This window comes from Eleutherodactylus coqui, chromosome 7, assembly GCF_035609145.1.
Source record: "Eleutherodactylus coqui strain aEleCoq1 chromosome 7, aEleCoq1.hap1, whole genome shotgun sequence".
In the NCBI taxonomy this organism is placed as follows: Eukaryota; Metazoa; Chordata; class Amphibia; order Anura; family Eleutherodactylidae; genus Eleutherodactylus; species Eleutherodactylus coqui.
The window spans coordinates 228365236-228387034 of record NC_089843.1 but is presented as its reverse complement, the minus strand read 5'-3'; the positions used below and the strand labels follow the sequence as shown (position 1 = coordinate 228387034).

The window sequence follows — 21799 nt, the reverse complement described above, 5'->3', positions numbered from 1 at the left end:
ACATAGATAAAATCCCTAACACCACCCTGGTTCTTAAGGGGTTAAAAATACATGGCTTTACCTTACACATTCAGGGCCATTTTATGTGGGGTGCAGATGCCCGACACCTCGTTCCACAGATAACATTTCTGTGCTTCTTCACAAGAACGAGCATCGCTACTAAATGGAGGTGGAACTGATTGGCGTTCCAGCCGGCCGCCACCATTCACAGTAAGCAGGCAGTCGTACATACGTGCCTGTCTGGATGCAGAAACTGAGCAACAAACGAAACGCTAATGAATTCTCGTTCGTCGTTCATTCGGGGTATGCATGTACACTGAACGGGTAACGATTTATTGGTCTATGGAAAGAAGGCTTTAGCTGGGAAATCGGGGACCAGCGCAGCGTGTCCTGGAGGAGTCGGCGGCTGCAGAAGTAGGTAGAACAGCTATTTGTAAAATTATTGTACGCTTTTCCATTGCGCCCGGCACTCCCATAGAGGAGAGCACAGCCGCAACGGGAAAAAAGGGAAGAAAAAAAAAGGGCGGACATGCTGCGGCTAGCGAATCTGCGAATCTCGATAATGTGGTTGTAGCAGACTGCTTCAGCTCTACTACTTGTATTTGCCTCACTTGCTTTAGGGCTTACCTATAACAGGAGGCCACCTTGGCTTCCACCGCACCTGTTCTTTAACCTCCCTTTTCTCTCACATAACATTTGTTAGATGAGAAGAGAGAAAGGCTACAAAGATGGACTCAATTTAAATGAAGAAAAAAAAGGTCCTGAAATCCCCCCCCCCACCTCCACCCCCCACCCGTCCCCAGTCCAATCTTTACCCAGGCCCTTTGATGTACAAATGCCCACACCTGTATACTGAAGAATGTGGACCCACAAAAGTGGGCTGAAAATAAAATATTTTGGGGGCAATATGCTTAATATTTGGGTTGGTCCCCATGGGGTTCACTAACAAACAGCATAACCGTGCACAGTAATCCAGTATGGCTGCTACAATCTCACCCATCCATCTAATCAATCCAGTTCTTGCTAGAGTCTCAAGAATGATGCCGTATGAAAAAGTGTCAGCATGAGAGAAGATAACACGGAGTTATTTCTTAAAACTTGGCAGCCAGGGTCTGCTTTCTTGGAGATACCCGGTTTACCTCCATTACTCACTATATGATAGAAAGCTAGTAGGAAAAGATAGTTGGAGGTGATGACCGTCAGAGACTAAATTCACGACCCCGAGGTCTGCTCCTTCTTGTGCTTTACTATTTGTATTATTTTTTTATACTTTCCCCAAAAGGAAACAAATACTCACTAGGTTTCTTGTGATCGATGCCTTGTGTGGAGGCCATTTGTCCTGTTGATACATTGTAATACACCAATGCACCCCTGCGAGGGGACTCTTCTGTCTGGTTAGTTGGACCGATTCGATCATTTGAGACAATATTTGGGTTGGCCCAAAAAAAGAAATTCAGCAATGTGAGCGCTCTGCTCTACGGCGCTAATACCGCTGTCCACATTACTCCGGCATCGGCAACAATGATATTCAGAAACCGCTAGGAGGCCCCTAATGTTCCTGCATTTTATGGTCAACCTCCATTCCCTGCAGGTAGTGACCGGGGCGACCATCGCTTAAATAAGCTAAGGCCAAGAACTTAGGCTGGGTCACACAGGGCGGATTTGCCGCGCGGAATTTCGCCACGGCAAATCCGCCCGCGGCCGCTAATCTCAGGATTAGCCAGCCATGTGGACGAGATTTCTCAGAAATCTCGTCCACACAGGACAGCCAATCCGCTGCGGTAAGTCCGGCTGGAACTGCGGCGGCCGCAGACGCGGTTTCAGAATATGCAGCATGTCCATTCTTTTTTTCATTCCGCTGCGGCCGCACTCTCCTCTATGGGAGCGCCGACCGCAGCGAAAGAGCGAGCGGCCGGGCCGCTTCAAAGCCGCCGCGGCTTTTTCCGCGGTGGTTCTCCCGGCGGAAATCTCACGGTTTTTGCTGCGGCCAAACCGCGAGATTTCCGACGGGAATCCGCCCCGTGTGAACCCAGGCTTAAGGTATTCATGAAGAAATGTGTACATCCCGGACAGAAATCTATCCTTCGGGTAATCCCTTCTGAATTTAAAAGGCCGGCTACCCTTCCAACAGCTAGACTCCTCCAAACAAGCAAATATGGGGAAAGTTGATAAAAGGTAAGCAAAACCACAACAGGCTACAACTGCAGTTTTTGTATTTCTGAAGAGACCGCCAAATCGATCCCCCCGGCTACCCAGAAAGTAGGCAGTCCATATATGTATGCTTTCCATCCACATGAGGCTTGAGCCTGGGGGCCTTCTGAATACAGTTTGTTTTAAAGGGGTTCTGACACGAAGAAGGTTTTTATGTTTTAACACCCGTTGTTCCCTGGTCGGCCTAATGGACACAGGGAACCCACGATTTTTGGCTTACTTTTGCTTAAAAACTTAATGTTTACCTTTGTTACCAGCATGGGCTGTTGTTGTTGTGCAGCTGGGGGTCATCTCCCAGCAGGCTTTGAGCTTGAACACAGCTTCCTCCTTCCAGGGTTGCCGTAGAGAGAACAGCCAGCCTGCCCACAAATAGTCATGTGATGCTTGTGGGCGGAGCTAACAATGTGAAGCTGGGGACAGTTCTATTGCTGTTAGCAGACACAGTGTAAGACTGCCTGCAGACGGCTGGGTCGGATCTGGCAGCAAGAATTCTCACGCGGGACCTGACCCAAGTGCCTGCACAGAGTAGAGCGTACTCACCCGCGCCCCGCAGCTCCCAATCTTTCAAGTGCCGGCTGCTGGGCCGTCGGCGCATGCGCAGAGCGGAGCCGGCGAGTGACGCTTCTGCGCGGGGCTCTGCAAGCCCCGCACAGGAATAGAAGATGCTGCTGTTTGTTTTTGCTGCGCGAGATTTCGTGCGGACAAACCGCGGCCGTCTGCCTAGGATTCCCTTTGCTAACACAATCCTATGGCAGCTTCCAAGGGCGGAAATTCCGCTGAAATACCGCCGCAGAATTTCCGCCCATCTGCAGGCGGCCTAACTGCAGGCATAGCAGTGCTGTCCCCTGCATCTATCTCTTATCTCTCTCTCTCTGTAATCTCTCTCTGTAATTTCTCTCTCTCTCTCTCTGTAATTTCTCTCTCTCTCTCTCTGTAATTTCTCTCTCTCTCTGTAATTTCTCTCTCTCTCTCTCTCTCTCTCTCTCTCTCTCTCTGTAATTTCTCTCTCTCTCTGTAATTTCTCTCTCTCTCTGTAATTTCTCTCTCTCTCTGTAATTTCTCTCTCTCTCTGTAATTTCTCTCTCTCTCTCTCTCTGTAATTTCTCTCTCTCTCTCTCTCTCTCTGTAATTTCTCTCTCTCTCTCTGTAATTTCTCTCTCTCTCTCTGTAATTTCTCTCTCTCTCTCTGTAATTTCTCTCTCTCTCTCTGTAATTTCTCTCTGTAATTTCTCTCTCTCTCTGTAATTTCTCTCTCTCTCTGTAATTTCTCTCTCTCTCTCTCTGTAATTTCTCTCTGTAATTTCTCTCTCTCTCTCTCTGTAATTTCTCTCTCTCTCTCTGTAATTTCTCTCTCTCTCTGTAATTTCTCTCTCTCTCTGTAATTTCTCTCTCTCTCTGTAATTTCTCTCTCTCTCTCTCTGTAATTTCTCTCTCTCTCTCTCTGTAATTTCTCTCTCTCTGTAATTTCTCGAGGTTTTTCGCTGCGGCCAAAGCGCGAGATCTCCGCCCTGAATGCGACCAGTGTGAGCCCAGCCTAATAATCACTTCTGTGGCCGTTCACCTCAGTATCTGTGAATATAACTGTACTTTAACCTTTTAAAATCCACAGCCCGTGGCCCTCTGCTGGGTTTTGACAAGTGTAGAGAAAGATAGAGTGGGGGGGGGGGATGGAAGAGCCAGAAGCAGGAACTGAGCTCCCATCCCTCGCCACTATTTGCAATGGGAGAGGCGGGGTGGGGAGGAGCTAAGCCCGTGGCGTAGCTCCGCCCCTCCCATTGCAAATAATGGCAAGGGGTGAAGAGGGGGCGGGAGCTCAGTTCCTGCTCCTGGCTCTTCCATCCTCCTCCCCCTGCAGACAAGGGCACCGTATATCGGCTGGGCGTGAAAACCCAGCCGATATACGGTCATCTGAATGACCATCAGCATTGTGCAGCTGCCTCAGTCTAAATCAGCCCCATGATCTGTATATAAGCAGCTGCAGACTGATGGCAGTGCCTCTCCTCAGCTGATTTCTGGGATTCCCCTGACGTCAGTCAGGAAGGGACGCCCTCCCCTCCGGCATCGCACGCAGGCGCAGAGGAAAGAAGCCCTCTGACGTCAGTCAGGACGGGCCGCCCCCACACCGGGATCGCACGCATTCGCAGAAGAAAGCAGCCCTTGACGCTGAGCCAGGACGGACGGGCCGCCCACAGCAAGCACTGCTTGTGAGGTGGGGCCCGTCCGCTGACCTAGGAAGTGGCTCATGGATGGAGCAGAGCCGTAAGCGGTCATTTTGACGGCTCCAGCTCTGCTTTAAGAAGCTGCAAGAAAAGATAAAAGATGCAGAGGACATCACTGATGATCGGCCCTGCCAGGCAAGGTGAGTAAATTTTTTTTCCTCTTCATGTCAGAAGAACCCCTTTAAGGCTGCACCAAATGCTTCCTATTGGGTTCATGTTCGGGGAGCGACTCATGTATGGGTTTCTTAACCCCTTAGTGACGGAGCTTTTTTGCTTTTTTCCCCATTTTCGTTTTTTCCTCCTCCCTTTTAAAAAATTGTAACTCCTTTATTTATCCATCGACGTCGCTGTATGAAGGCTTGTTGTTTGCGGGACGAGTTGTAGTTTTCAATGGTGCAATTTACTGTGCCATATAATGTACTGAAAAACTTTTTAAAAATTCTAAGTGGAGAGAAATGGGAAAAAAAACGACATTCTGGCATCTTTCAGTGCGTCTTGTTTCTACGGCGCACAAACTGCAACAAAAATGACCTGATATCTTTATTCTATGGGTCAGTACGATTGCGGCAATACCAAACTTGTATAGTTTTTTTTGTTTTTTGCTGTAGTACTTGTATTTTTTTTCAAGATATTTAATTTTTTTAAATTAATTTTTCGTGTACATTTTTTGCGCACAATAGCTTTTTAATTTTTCCGCCGACATAGTTGAGTGCTTATTTTGTGCGGTACGTCCTGTCGTTTCAGGTGGTACCATTGTTGCGTACAATTGACTTTTTGATCGCTTTTTATAACATTTTTTCTCGGAGATATGGTGATCAAAAAAGTGCATTTCTGACGTGGTTTTTTTTTTTTTTTCGGACCATGTTCATCGTGCGGGTAAAATAATGCATTAATTTGATAGGCCGGACTTTTACGGATGCAGCGATACCAAATGCATATTTTTGGTTTAATATTTTGATTTTTTTTAATTGCAAATATGGCAAAAGGGTTTTTTTTTTTTTTTTTTTTTTTTAATAATTAGTAAAACTTTTTTGCTTTTATTTTTATACTTTCTTTTAGTCCTCCTAGAGCACTACAACCAGCGATGCTTTGATCGCTCCTGCAGTATGACGTAATGCTATAGCATTACGTCATACTGTTTTTTGACAGGCAGTCTATCAAGCCACCCCACGGGGATAGCTTGATAGGCAGTCTGCTGTGGCAGCCATGACACCTGCACGGCTCCCCCGATCTCATGCGGAGGGGGCCATACGGGGCCCCCGAACATCGTTCTGGGGATTTAAATGCAGCTGTCAGAATTGACAGCGGCATCTTAAGGGTTAATAGCAGTGATCGGCCGTACTGTAATAAACTGCTGACGCCCGCGCTGTATGGAAGGAGAAAGCGGTGCTATCTCCCTACATTTACGTCCTGCAAAACACTATTGGGCCGTCACTAAGGGGTTAAACACGCTTTTTGCTGTGTGGCAGGGAGCTCCATCATGTATTATAGTGCAGCTCCCATCTGGAAACCACTTAGTGTTGCCTAACAGGCAATCCACGTCAAAATCCACACCACAATCCACGTTTCCCACAAGTTCTACCACGGACCTGCACCAAAATCCACAAACCCAATTGACATAGTCTAAAGTAGCATTTATTAGGGTTTTGGAGGGTTTTCTATATTTCGTGTTTCTTTAAAGTGCACTTATAATGACCTCTGAGCACTATACACTACGTTATGGGAGGCCGCTCCAGCGCTGTTACCCCCCTCCACCAAAGTTGGCATGAGCACAACTCTGTGGGAGGTGCCCGGTGAGTAGAACACACAGCGCCCTGTTCTCTCACCTTAGAGCCCCATAATGTGTTGAAGGGGCTCAAAGTTTATGTTAGGGCTAGTGCCCATGGACAGATTTCAATCCGCGGCCTTATTCCGCAGTTATTAGGTCCTATTGAACCTAACAGCTTTCTGTCTTGCAATGTTCACCCTGCAGAATTCTACCGCGGATTTCCGCAGCGTGAAAGAAATCGCAGCATGTTCTGTTTGCCATGGAAAATGCGCGGCCGGCTTCCATTGTAGTCGATGGAAGCCGTCCGTCCCGCGATACTTCCGGTGTGAGCACAGTAGAAGTATCCCGAGAATACGCATCACCGCCCACTTCTGGTGCGTCATGTGCTGCACATGCGCACAGGCTCGCCGGCCGGGACTCTCGCGGCGGATCTGGAGAGGTGAGTATGGGGGTCTTTGTGGGGCGCAGTGTCGGACTCGGCTGCGATATGCCACTGGCGGAGTCCGACACGGCCGTGGGCTGGAGGCCGTATATACGCTTGCGTTTTTACAATAGAAGTCAATGTATAGTCATACAGATAGATGCATCTGCAGACTAGTCAGCAATCATGGAGTATACAGACACAGAGCCCAAAGCCCCCTGAACACTATAGTCTACTGCTTGCAAGTTTCAGTGTGACAGCCTGCTTATCTTGGCTCACGCAGTACAAGATCATTATTCATTACATTGCCTACTAGTCATAATGAGGCAATAGGATTCAGCTTTACATAAGGCTGTAGAACTTGATGTTTTAACAACAAGCCTTATATGCCAACATCTAGTATCCAATGGGAAATCTCCAGTTTCACGGCTGTTGCAGGCAAAAGGGGAAAAATAAAGAACACTGCAAAAATTAAAAGTTTTTTTTTTCCTACTCAAGAAATGTATTAAACATGAATCACCTTAAAAACAGTACCTCTTTGGCCGGCTTCACACGGCCGAATTCCCATTGCAGAATCCGCTATCAGTATCCCTGCGGGGGATCTGCAGCAAATCACATGCATGGAAAGTCATGTAAAAATCGGTTTTTCGCTTACACCCGTGGATACGCTTTGTGTAGTCCGTGAGCGGAGGGAAAAAAAAAAAAAAAATTCTGCTCTATTTTGCTGCAGACTCTCAGCGGATGGCCTCCACTTGAAGTCAATGAAGGCCGTCCGACCCGCAGCACATACGTAATTAACATTGCATATGGGCTGCGGGTATCCAGGCCGTCGCTTAGCGATGAAATACAAACATTCAAATAAGAACCGTATGTGCATGACCAACCGCAAGCCGCCGCGGTCATCCGCATTACTGAGTAATCCGGTACACAGGGTCCCCGGCCGGGTTCACTGCCGGAATCCGCTGTGGGATCCCAGCGATCCGGTTGTGTGAAGCTGGCCTTTAAATAGCAATTAGTAGGAAAAGTTCAACATTTTCTTCAAAATGAAAACAAAAAAAAATGATATTATATCATTATAGCACTCATCACCATTAGTTAGAATTGGAGAGCGCTGCAATGCCAGAGTCCACAGATAGAGGTGGTGCAGGGGTGTCTGGGGGGAGGAACAGGGGGGAGATCTCCCCCCCCACGCGCAACTCACCGCTCCCCCCGCCGACACCCGAATCTTTTGAGACGAGTGGGCAGGTACTCGCTCTCGTATTTGCCCTTAGCGAGTACGCTCGCTCATCTCTGCATCATCTTGTAGGCGGTGAAGATTGTTCAACACGATGTAACGCAAAAAAGCAACAAATTCTAATAAGTAATTCTGTGTCCAAACATAGAAAGTTACATTTCACCAATGTAAATGATGGAAATAAACTGAAAACCGCTGCAATCTCCTGTCTGCGGTGCAGCGGGCAGAGGTTGCTTCAGCTCTGCTTCACGAGGCACAGTTCATCATTTGTTCTCTTTGTCAATTTCTAGCAATTTAGCACTTTCTGGCTGATTTATGGGAACTGTCTAACATCATGAGAAAAACAAAGTTTCTTCATTTTTGCAGTGGTCCGTCATTCTACAGTCTGCTAACTTGTCAAATACTGGTTCCATCAGCCCCCCCTACCGAGATACTCATCTGTAAATAAAGTGGGAAAAGGTAGAAACACTGTAGCAGCGGAATGTACTGATAAGCTAGAAGGGCAGAGAAGAAGACTCTACTGCGGCTCTCCGCGTACCACCCGTCCTACACCGATGTCAATGTGTGTTGTTTATAGTTTATACACCTCGTGTGGTGGGGTGGGATTTACAAAATTTCATATTTCCATATTTTTAAATTTTTTTTTTGTAGGGTCCAACTACTGATAAGTCACTTGAGTCGTCTTGACTGCACTGATCTAGTCCTCACTTGTTGACTAGTTAGGAGACTTTTGTTGGACCGGTGATTTATGCATTATACGTTAAGGCCGCCTGCAGACGAGCGGGTCGGATCCGGCGGCGAGAATTCTCGCCGCGGGACCCGACAGAGACGAGCGCGTACTCACCCGCGCCCGACGGCCCCGACTCTTTCATGTGCCGGCTGCCGGGCAGCCGGCGCATGCGCAGACCGGAGCCGGGAGCCGGGTGAGTGACGTATCTGTGCGAGGCTCTGCGCAAGCGCATCTAATCCCGGCAGAAGAAGGCTTCGGTCGGCGCCATGGAGACGGGGACGCCAACACAGGAGGGGGTAAGTGTATAACTTCTGTATGGCCAATATTTAATGCACGATGTATATTACAAAGTGCATTAATATGGCCATACAGAAGTGTATAACCCCACTTGCTTTCGCGGGACAACCCCTTTAATTACAGTGGGCGAGTCGGGACAGGTATCTTCACTACTTAAGGAGAGCACCTAGAAGGTGAGTGAGGCCGTGCAAGCTCCTCTGGGAAATATATGCAAATAAGGAAAATGGAATAATACCTCTGCAGCGCCACCTCTTGGATGGCAGCATTCCTGCAAATCATTGTCCGCTCCTTTATACAGGGTCTTTATGACAATCACCTCATAAGTGTCTCTACACACCTTCTAGGTGCTCTCCTTAACCCCTTCCCTCCCCATGACGTAAGGGTACATCATGGGAGCGTGGTACTTCCCGCAAAATGACGTACCCTTACGTCATAGGGAAAGCGCGAGATCATGAGATTGGAGATGCGCCTCCCGCTGTTAAGCCCTTCCCTGCCGCGATCTATGTGGATCGTGGCATGGGAAGAGTTCACAGAGGGAACGTGCTCCCTCTGTGAAGTTGCCGGACTCTCGCGATATAATTGCAGAGAGCCTGGCCTGTTACCATGGCAATAGGACGCCAGATGCCGGCGTCCTATGTTGCCAGAGTCTATGATCGCTGTATAAGCCATGAGGCATGGCAGGACAGAACTCCTGCCATGCCTTATTACAGCGATCATCAGTGCGGTGCTTTAAGTCCCCCAGAGGTACATAAATGGTGTAAAAAAAATAAGAAAAATGGAAAAAAAAAATTTAAAAAAAAGTAAAAAAATATTTTTAAGCCCACATATTTGGTATTGTCACATCCGTAACAACGTGTACAATAAGTCAAATATGCTTTTTATTCTGCACGGCAAAAAGCGTACAAAAAAACCCGCAAAAAAACAGAAGCAAAATGCTACTTTTTAGCATTTTGCCTTCCAAAAAATGAAGTGATTAAAAAAAGCCGTATATTCCCCAAAATATCACAATTAAAAACGACAGCTCGTTTCGCAAATAATAAGCCCTCACAGAGCTCCGTCCATGGAAAAATAAAAAAGTTACAGGACTTTGAATGCAGCTATAGAGAAAAAAAAAAAAAAAAAAGATTTCCAAACCCAACAGGGTATTTATTGCAGAAAACAGGAAAAACCTAAAAAAAAAATATAAACATTTTGGTATCGTTGTAACCGTACTGGTCCGCGGAAAAAATGTATTGTGTTATTTATGCTGCCTGATAAACGCTGTAAAAAAAAAAAAAAAAACTATGGCAGAATTGATGCGTTTTCTCTCCCTGCGGTCATAAAAAAAAATTTATAAAAGTTTTACAATACAGTCTTTGTACCCAAAAATGGCACCGATAAAAACTACAGTTCGCCGCGCAAAATACAAGCCCTTATACGGCCGCGTCAACGGAAAAATAAAAAAGTTATGGCTTTTGAAAAATGGAGATAAAAATCATTGCGTCCTTAAGCCCAAAATAGGCCATGTCATTAAGGGGTTAAAGGGGTTTTGACATTAGAAAAAAAAAAATATCAATACTTACTTATTCGTTAAGACAGGAAAATAGTAAGAAGTAATACAAAGTATAGAGCGATATGGTGGCTATCACACCTAGACGCACGGATTGTGTATAGCTTCCTTCAGCGGTAATGCCCTGGTTTATAGAACGTATGACATAAAGATTACATTTGTTATATTCTTTTTGCTCTGTGCAGTTTTTTTTGGTTATGCATTAACATGGTTCCTAATAATTGCACAAAATATGCAACTCCGAACAGATCGGTCTTCACCTTGGTGTCACAAATAACGAAATTAGAGGTTGAAACTGAAGGTTACGAGTTCCATGTCCAGCAGGATCGGTCATCGGATTTCACCATATAAGCTTCATACATTATTAAATAAATCTCTTAGACCTGATGAGGTGGTGCATTTTCTTTGAGAACCCGCATCAGGATGAATGTAGGACCCATTTTGAAAGTTTTCCTGCCTGATTAAAAGAGGTTATCCAGGCAATCACATTTCTCGTAAAGTGCTCGCCTCCCCAGAACCCCCAGCTAGTCCCATACCGGCGGTGTCCGGTCTTCTGCTACTCTCATAACTCTGCAGCAGTGATGACATCACTGATACCAGAAGTATGATAGCCAATCATCATCTGAAGTGAGCGGGTGATTGGCTGTACAGATCACATGTTCCTAGTGTCGATGAGTTCATCACTGCTGCAGGAAACAGGTTGGAGTGAAGACTAGGCGCCATCAAAATGGGAGCGGTAGGAATTCGGGTGAGGAACAGGTTTACAATAATTTTGCTTGCTTGGATAACTCCTTTAGCCCTTTTTTATACACCCTGGCTATAAAAGGCTCTATCTCTCAGGCAGTATTACATCTACAGCTATATTAGCTTTAAAACAAGACCGGGATTGCTGCAAGATAGCCTGAGATAGAGCAGGTTGAATTGGTGCAGCATATACATGCAGTCCTGAGTGCTGGCCATGTTTCTACCGGGTGCGTTATCACAGCCCAATATCACACTCACCAACATGTGATTGCCCCACGGATGCGTGGCGTTTTTATATCAAAACCACCTCGCATCACTTGAGGGAAGTAGCGATCCTCAGCCGAGACGGAGATTCTCCCATTGTCCTTAATGAGGAAACCTCGCATTGCACAGTGTGCACCTAGGACATGGTGGAATGCTGCCGCCAGCCCCATTGAGAACAATGGGCAATGCGAGGGCACGCTTAAAGATAGGATGTGACGAGATTTGCAGGGAGAAAAAGAAAACGATCGTGTGTATGACCCCATTCAAACGAATGTGGTTCATATTCGTGAGTGATTTGTGCATCTCGCAAGGCACAAATCTCACACGATTTTGTAGTCCATGTGAAAACGGCCTCAGACTAAATTCTACCTAGAGCTAAATATCTTGCTCAGGCTTTAAAGGCTAAGATCGTAGCTGTAAATGATTAGAGCAAGTTCAAATATGGCCCCTTCCCTCATTAGCTGATTCTCACTAAAGGGGAAGAGGTGACAGGCGATAAGCTGACAGGCTATAGGGAGTGTCACAGATCCTCCTATATGTCACTATATAGCTGTAGATGACCCCAGGAGGAGGGGTAACACGTATGTTGATGTGATCACTCCCCCAACCTAATCAGACAGTAAAGTCAAGAGAAGATGAGCGCTCAACTAAAGGACCATTTTGACACAATTATCGCTCAAAAGATGTCGCTCAAGCGACTTTTCAGCGATCATCGCTGTGTCATTTACAGTACAAGATGAGCGATCACCTTGCGCTGCCAGCGGAGGATGCAGAAGACAAACGGGGTGTCCCCGCTTGTCTTCTGCATCCAGATGTTTTCTGCACGGAGCGCCCGGCTGTTATACAGCCGAGCGCTACGTGCCAGATATGGAGAACAGAGCTGGACCGCTCTGTTCTTCATACCCCTCCTGTCATCAGGGAGCAGGATACAGCTTAAACAATAGTATCAGCTGTATCCCGCTGTGAATCCCTGATAAGGCTCATCGTTGTCTTTCAGTACACTGAAAGACAACGATGATCGACGGCTTAACGAAAACTGCACGATGTCAGTGCAGTTAGACACAATGATTATCGTTCAAAAAACGGCTTTTGAGCGAATTTTGAGCGATAATCGTTGTGTCTAAATGGGCCTTAAGTCCCACAACACAAAGTTTTCCCCAACTCCTATCCTGTACCGCCTTCTCTTTAGCATTAAACATGCCGACTGCTTCCCTAGCTATACCGTTACAAGCCATACTAATAGCTAAACCAATTACCAGTAGAGGGGAATGTTTAATATATTTAACATTTGCAATTTCTTTCAGTCAAAAAAGTACATTTTTACTGACCACCGCCATAATTGATAATTATGAACTAGTTCCACAAAAAAAAAAAGACTAATTGTGTCAGTATTGGGCCACTTTGAGACTGGTTTAATGTGGGATTCTTTTGCGTTCCCACCATGAGCAATAAAACCAGACTATCTCACGGTTCATCAGAATCGGGGTTGGGGTGCTTTCACTCGTCGCACGTTTTCTGCAGATTTTGGTGCAGACCTGCCGCAGATCACCCCTTCAATTTGAATTCAATTGTGTGATATCTGCAGATCTGCACCAAAATCTACAACAAAAATCAGCAACAAATCAGTAAAGTGTGAGCGCACCCTTATGGGGCTCCAACACCAATACTAATGAACTGCAGATTTGGGTGTTGTGTCCGTTACACAAGAGCAAAAAAAGCACCCGTTTAATTGGCACATACCAGCGTTTTTTGACATTTCCTCGAGTATCATCGCTCCTTAAGGAGAGCACCTAGAAGGCGAGTGAGAAGACTTATAAGGCCATGCAAGCCCCTCTGGGAAATGTATGCAAATAAGAAAAATGGAACAATACCTCTGCAGCGCCACCTATTGCGTGTCAGCATTCCTGCAAATCAGTGTCCGACCCTTTATGCAACAAGGATTTGGAATTGAAAACCAAGCCAGAATCCATACACAGACAGCGGTTTCCAATCCAATTTTGGATTCAGGGTTTCCTAAAAGACTTTCTCTTTTTGCTGTTATACAACGGTGCCATCTGCTGGCTAAAACCGGTGTGTGTGCCAGAGAGGCTCCAACAGCGGAGTAGCTGGCAAAAGACAGTAAGAATACCCTGTCGGACGTCTTCAGACAGTGGATTGGAAAGGGTTAAAAGGGTTGCCCGGTTACCAGACAACATTGCTGCAATAGCTCCAACTGTCCTAAAATAAATAGAGCAGTACTCACCCATCCTCTGCCGTGGGGATCCAGCGCTGTTGCCTCGCTGCTCTCCCAGTGATTGCTGTGGATGAGGACATCAGCGAAAAGTCACCTAACTGCTACAGCCAATCAGAAGCTGCGGCGTCACCGCCCGTCCTCCTGTATGAGCACTCACATCCTGGGCACTATGATGGCAGGAGTTCAGAACAGACACTGCAACATCTCATTGGCCACAGCAGTCAGGTGACTTCCACTGACGTCATCTTCAAAAACAATCACCGGGAAGATGACGGGGCATCAGCACCCAATCCATCGGGCAAAGGACAGTGTTATTTTAAGACAGTTGATACTACCCGTGTTTCCCCAAAAATAAGACAGTGTCTTATATTAATTTTTGTTCAAAAAGGTTTAACTTTTTTACATGTATAGCTGCCTGGACACTATTTAAATTGACTTTTTAAATTAACTGTTAGCAGGGCTTAATTTTGGAGTAGGGCTTATATTTCAAGCATCCTCAAAAAGCCTGAAAAATCATTTTGCATCCTCAAAAATTCTGGAAAATCATGCTATGTCTTATTTTCAGGGTATGTCTTATTTTCGGGGAAACAGGGTACTGTAGCAGTGCTGACCGGTAAACGGACACCCCTTGTTTTATTAAGCTGTTTCTTGTACACAGTATGTGGTGCTCGCTAAAAAAGATGGGACTTTGGCAGCGCAGCATGCAGTACAGATTTGTATCACATTTCAGCACTTTTGAAAGCTCAGTCTCTTGTTGATGTAGAAGTCCAATCTTTATCATATATGCATTAATGACCCGGTAGACGGATTGTGCAGTAAGATATATAACTTTGCAGATTATACAAAACTATATAAAGAAATTAACACAAGAGAGGACAGAATGAGGTAGGAAATGGATCCGGATAAGTTGGGGGGAGAAAAATGGCAAATTAGGTTTTACACTGATAAATGTAAAGTTCTGCACATGGGCAGAGGGAATACATGTCACCATTATACAGTATACTGACTGAGATACTGACTAGTATCCCACTGGGGAACACTGGCATGAAAAAAGGACTTGGGGATTTTAGTAAACTGTAAGTTAACTGGAACAACCAGTGTCAGGCAGCTGCTGCCAAGGCAAGTAGGATCATGGGGTGCATCAAAAGAGGTCTAGGGGCACATAATGAGAACAGTGCTGTCCCACTTTACAAGTCACTGGTCACACCACACATGGAATATTGTGGACAGTTTGGGGTATCGGTACTCAAGGAGGACATATCAGAGCTTGGAGTAGGTATAAAGGCGGGCAACTAAAGTAATACATGAAATGGGTGGACTACAATACCCAGAGAGGTTATCTAAATTGGGGTTATTTAGTTAAGAAAAAAAGACAGCTGAGGGGCGACCTAATAACTATGTATAATATATCAGGGGACAAGACAGAGATCTCTCCCATCATCTAGTTATTCCCTGAACTGTAACAAAGGGGGCGCTCCAATAACATATTATATATATATATATATATATATATATATATATATATATATAAAAAATCAGGTGACAAGACCGAGATCTCCCCCATCATCTAGTTATACCCAGAATTGTAACAAAGGGGTGCTCTAACAACATATATACACACACACATATATATATATAATATATATATATATATATATATATAATATATATATATATATATATATATATATATATATATATATATATATATATACACACACACATAATCTATATCAGGTGACAAGACAGAGATCTCTCCCATCATCAAACTACTAACGACCACTTGGCCGTGAGTATGTTTGTGTGTGAGTGCTTCTGCTGCTCCGCCCCTGGTAACATCATCACTCCAGCCCCTGGTGACGCAGTAGAAGGTTCTACAACATATATAAAACACAGAGTCTGACTGACAGAAGAACAACACAGTTAGGGCTCTTGGAAGGGGAGGACAAAAATAATAAAATGCGAATACAACTAAGCCATTATTATGTCAGACACAACTCAGCGGTCCTGACAGAAGACACCGACCTACCACCACTACAGAGATCTGGTGGGCTGAAGGACCTGTGGTGAAGTCACTGCTGTGGGATTTGCTATTGTGCAGTTTGGTACAGAGTATTGTATACTGGATAAGCCGACAGCAGAACCTGTGATGACGTCACTTCCTGCAGAAAAAATACGCAGAGGGGCCCATGTATGTGCAAACACGCAGTGCGTACGCAGGTTTCCGGCATAGTTACTGTGTATTTGCACCGCTGCATTCTCTTCGATAGCCTATTGCATAATACGTAGCTGAAAAAGCCTGCATCAAAATCCACGCCTGCAGCAGATTTCAGCCCTTCAATTGGAGTCAAATTTGATTTCGGATTTGCGGCAGAATCCGTGTCAAATCCACACTAAAAGCTGCGGATTCTTATACAGAATTTTTTAAGCTGCAGAAACTCCACAGCACATCCACCTTATATGGAGACATCCTAAATCCGGATGCTTGGCCTTTCCAGTCTAGTGGTTCTATGAAGACTAGACTAGACCTGAGATATATATATATATATATATATATATATATATATATATATATATATATATATATATATATATATATATATATATATATATATATATATATATATATATATATATATATATATATATATATATATATATATGAACTCTGCACATACTTAACATTTATCTTACATCAGATATTGTGCATCCTTAGTCACTAACATCAATTTTTAAATGGTCACCCCAGAGAAAACATTTTTCCATTGCTGCCCCCCTCACCTCACTGTCACACTCTGGAGGTCTTCCATGTACGTTGCAGTCACTTCCATGCAGTGCAGCTGCCTGTCTGATACCCATCTTGATCTTCAGATTTTTCCTTTCACTACTCTGTGCTCTCAATCCCATGATACATTAGCATAGCACTGCATGAGCAGATGGAGACTGCACCCTCTCTGCTGAAGGAAAAACGCTGCCATTACATTCTGCATTCACCTAAATAAGGTGCAGTCAGGGGGATGAGCTGTGATGATCTCTCTTATAGCTGTGCGACACGAGCTGTGTGATCATCACTGCATCCCTCTCCTAAAAGCTTGTGTGATACACTACATGTAATATCGCACAGCAGTTATACTGACTGAGATACTGACTAGTTTGAGAATACATAAACCCAAGTAAATTTGAGCTGATCACAATTGAGATCACATGACCATCTGAGGAAAAGAAGGCCAGGAGTTTCAGATAGTGTTACCCTGGTTAGTTATTCCTTTCTAAGTGATTTATTACATACTGGGTGGATATTTACCTAAATAATAAAAAATCAAATCATTGGACAGGCCCTTTAAGGGGAATAGGTCATCAGAAAATTACCCATTATGTAAATCACATGTTTGTGTTAAACATTTTTAAAGAATAAATTGGTGATTTTTTTTTTACTTTCTCACAATCTATAAAATTCTAAAATCCTGACCACAGAGTCAGACACTAGTCTGTCTCTTCCTGATGTTTAGAGAAAACTTTTCAGCTGTCATCTCACTAACATCACAGGCAGGATTACACTGAGAGCTGACATCTATATGTAGATAACACGGGATCCACCATTCACAATAGGTGATGAGCTGTAACTATCTACTCCCCCTCCCTGCACAATGACCCCCGCAGGTCACAGAGCATGCCTAGAACAGTCTCCATACTAGTCAATGGGTCCCTCATGTCCATTGTGTGAATGGCCCATGAAGCTGCTGTAAAGCATCTCTCTAAATGCTGTTAAACGTAGCTCAGGAAAGATGGTCGCCCCCCCCCCCCCCCCCCATAGTCATGTACAGACAAAATAGCCCCCCCCCTACACGCTAAAGTCATGTACAGGCAACAGAATAAAAAAAATTCTACAATCAGAAAATATAAAAATAGATCAGAAAATCTGAAAATACTTCTCGATCTGGTTTTAAACAACAGAAGAAACTTTGGTGATATAGTTACACTTCCATGCTAAACGGCATGAAGGCGTCTGTGTGTATAAAGTGCTAGAAAATATTTGGCTATGGGGCTTCAGTTTTCAGTTTTTTTTTTTACTTTGGAATTAAGGTTTTATTGATAAAATGTCAAAAGTGTGAAAATGTAGCTAGCTGTCAACGATGCAAGGTGTCCAAAAATACCTTGCAGAGGACAAGTTAGGATGAGCACCTTACAAGGTCCTTCTACAGGGATTTCTTGAGTTTCCCTCTGATTGTTCAGTGTAAACACTGCCAAAGACTGAATCATTTGCTGGTCTTTCAGTTCATGCAGGCATAACAATGCAATGACGATCGGCCGGTGTCAACAGGCAGTAATTGCCCTATGAACAACTGCCTGTTCTCTGTGAATGGAGAAGCCATCTCCGGCCCACTCGGCCTCCATTCACTAATGGGCGCTTTCTCTTCTGGTACTTGCAGCCGTATGGGTAACGGGACCTCCTGCCGGAGGTGTGAAAGCACCCTAAGACATACAAATCCTACAGTGCTGCAAAACTAGTGGTGGTTTGCAGCTTTGTGCACAGTATGTTCTTCATCTCCGTTATCAGCCACTTCAAGGAACATCTGGGGGTCTGACTGCAAGCAGTTGCTTACAGGATGAAAGTCTTCTTCTTACGGTGTGAAGTCTTTGTCTCCGATCTCCTTTCCTGATCCTCTGATGCATCATTTATAGCCCCATCTGTGTATGTCGTCCGTAGACCGTTCTACAGGTTGGGTTTCCTGTACCTCGGTCTCGGACATGGGGGTTCAGCATTACCCCAACAGCTTTGTCTTCCCTCAGGTAGATTTGTGAAGCAAGCATCCGTAAGATCTTGCAGTCGGCAGCGATCAGACATGGCTGCCAGTTATCTGAAGCAGATAATCATTGCACACATGAAGGTGAATGCTAATCTTTAGTGCGGTGTTACAGACTACCTACAGTTAATTGCCTTGATGTCAACAATGCAGCTTTTCCAACCAGCCCTATCAATCCTATGGGCGCTTGGGAGCCTAAATCAATTGCTTTCCAGACAGTAATTGAAAGCAAGCTACTTAAAATCGAGTTATGTTGATAGAAGGATCCCCGCGCCATACATTACAGGCGGAATAAAAGCCGAACACCTGTTCCCGGAGAACGCCGTGGATTATTTACTCCAGCAGAAGCGGAGCATTCGGGGCATCAGATCCGCAACCACATCATCAGAGCCGATACCTGCGACGTATGACGCCGAGTCCCCGAGGAGCGGACGAGCGATCCGCTGTTAACCTGTGACGTGCATGCAAATAGTAAATGCCTAATATATGACTTCTCACAAGTTACAGCACAGGAGGAAGGGTAGCATGCAATGACCCCTTTAGGCTGGGTTCTCACAGGGCGGATTCTCGGCAGAAATCTCGCGGTTTGGCCACAGCGAAATTTCCGCCGGGAGAACCGCTGCTAAAAAACCCACGGCGGCTTTGTAGCGGCCTGGCCACTCGCTCCTCCGCTGTGGCCGGCGCTCCCATAGAGGAGAGCGCGGCCGCAGCGGGAAAAAAAAAATGGACATGCTGCGGTCGGCAAATCCGCACCACAGCGGTGGCTTCTGACGGCTTAGCTGCAGCGGATTCGCCGTCCCGTGTGGACGAGATTTCTGAGAAATCTTGTCCACATAGCTGGCTAATCCCGGAACTAGCGGGCACATGCGGATTTGCCGCAGCAGAATTTCCGCGGCAAATCTGCCCCGTGTGAACCCAGCCTTAGGGCGCTGGCAAGTAAAGTACCGCGTTCACCGACGGGCACTACTGGTTTGTCTTAAGCAAGTTCATAAAATTTGGCGGCCTACAACTTGAATCTGGTCCCAAAAGTACTTATTTAGTGGTACAATAGTTTTCATGCATGAATCTCCTGCTTAGGTGCCATCAAGACAAAACGATTATCGTTAAACTGAGTCAAAGGGAGCGATAACTGTTCAGTCCTAACGCGGGCCAACGACGAACGATAATTGTTCATATTCTGCAGGCATACAACCAACCGTTGGCTCGTTCGGCCCCTCCGGTCACTTATAGGATTTCTCGTTTGAACGAGCCAACGTCGTATCTGCCTGTCTAAACGGGCTACAAGAGCGAATCAGCTAGTGATGATGTCACGATACATCGGCTCGTCTTAAAGGCCCATACACCATGGTCTGGGAAATGACGAGAGAGCTGCAGAATTATATGTTAACCCAACAATCTGCATCTCTGCTCATTGACTAAACGGAATTGTAATGACGGCCGCAGCCTTTCACTTTTGTCAATGTAGCCCCCAAAACTACATAAAAAGTGCATGTCTCTTCCAAAAGTCTCATCTCCATCACCCAAGGGCGTAGAGCGATGTGTTTAGGACTGGCGGCGCAGTCACCTCTCCGCTGCCCGCTGTAGCCATAAAATATGCTCCGCTAAAGAGAAGTTTTCCCAGCCTGCCACATTAAGTACTGTAGGTGGCAGCACAATTGCTGCCATTGATCACAGTCAATAGCAGCAAACAGCATATGAACTACAACATCCTAGCAGCCTACAAAATCAAATGCGGAGTGTTACTAGACAGCCGGCTCGGAAGAATACATCTGTCTTGTCCCCCGGGCCATGCAGCGTATCATGCATGAATGCTTTGCTCACTTTCTAATATGCTTCGGATATCCTTGGTGACAAATTGCTCAGGATGGCAAAAAAGGGTTTTTGCTCAATGCAGAAGAACTGATGCTGGATAAGGCAGGCCGACATAAAAGCCCGTAAACAGACAAGTCGGAGCCTTCCTTTACATTCCGTTTTATGTTCTTTTAGAGAAGTGGAAATAAAAAGGCAGAATACAGTCGGCAGAAAACACACAGCCTGAATCCCCGGGGCTGCAATATGCCATATACATCACTCTGCGTCAAGGAAAACAGATCTGCCTGCCAATAAAATACAACCGCATGTATCTCCCACATCAAACAAATGGCAGATGATGCTGAATGTCCTCCCGCTTTGTCCCATTACTTAACTTCACACTTATCACAACCATACTCATTGATAAAGATGGCCAACAAGGGTTAAGATGATGCCGATGGCTTTGGGATACGTCAGCTAAAGTCATGCCGGGAGTAAAAGTGCCGCGTAAAAGCATAAAACAGCATAAATAGGACAAAACAGAAATCTAATCTATACAGTTGGAGGAAGCAGAAGTAGAAGACATGCTATTCCTTACCGGTAAGGACGGCTTTGGCGGAGGGATCAGCCAGGTCCAGGGCTGATTTGCCATCGGTGTTCCGGATGCTGGGATCAGCGCCGTGCTGCAGCAAAACTGTACAAGGGAAACAGAAACAACGTCTGATCTCGGGGAAACACAGGTTACTCACAGAGGAGACTTTCCTCGGCGCACTGTTACAATGGATATTCATTGCCCTCCCTTTGTCTATTTATTAGCAGAGCCGGCAGCAGCGACAGACTCCTAGGAGAAGATAAAAGACAACAAGTTGACTAGTGAAGGTATGGGAGCGCCACGTGACTCCGCATCACAACCAGGCATCTGGGTATCCAGCGACGCGGAGTCTTCTCATCCCTCCCCCTCTGTAAGTGAGAGCACAGTGACTCGTGCCGTCACACCGGCTGCATCCAGCAGGACTCATCGCTGGGAGTCACGTCTCCTGGCTCGCTCCAACGTGGGGACAAATCCTAATAAAGCAGAGCTTGGCCAAGAGAAGCACGGGAATGCTACGTGCCTTCTTCCCTCCGAGGTCTCCCTGGATTCGAGGCATTTGCTGCTTTTGCAGTCAGAGAAATATCATCTAGTACAATAAAAAATGGTTGGCGCACTTAGTCTTTTGACACCGATGTAGTTTATGTACAAGGAACCAAGTATGCATGAAGACAAATCTGTGTCTGAATAGAATGTATCAGTCAACGTCATCTGCCCAACCACAACTTACGGCGGCTGAGGTTGGAAATGAAGAAAGATTGATGCCTTAGAACTTTAGTGCCGGAGGAAATGTTTTGGACCCCCAAGATCACCAAAGGACCAGTCATAGACTGCATCAGAGCAAAGTTTTCATTGGAGGGCAAAATTATGGAACAGAGACTCTCATACTTTGGCCGCATAATGCGAGAGAAGTCATTAGAAACATTGATAATGCTTGGAGTGGT

The 21799-nt window shown here is 45.5% G+C and overlaps 1 protein-coding gene across 2 annotated transcripts in view; it reads right to left on the bottom strand.

The window, feature by feature from the left end:
• Window positions 1-21799, bottom strand: part of TNKS (tankyrase) — a 186571-nt gene that overhangs the window by 118920 nt on the left and 45852 nt on the right. For both annotated transcript variants that reach the window (XM_066574526.1, XM_066574527.1), the window contains exon 3: window positions 20865-20960. In XM_066574526.1, coding sequence (XP_066430623.1) covers window positions 20865-20960 — 96 coding nt within the window. The remainder of the gene's footprint in view (window positions 1-20864; window positions 20961-21799) is intronic.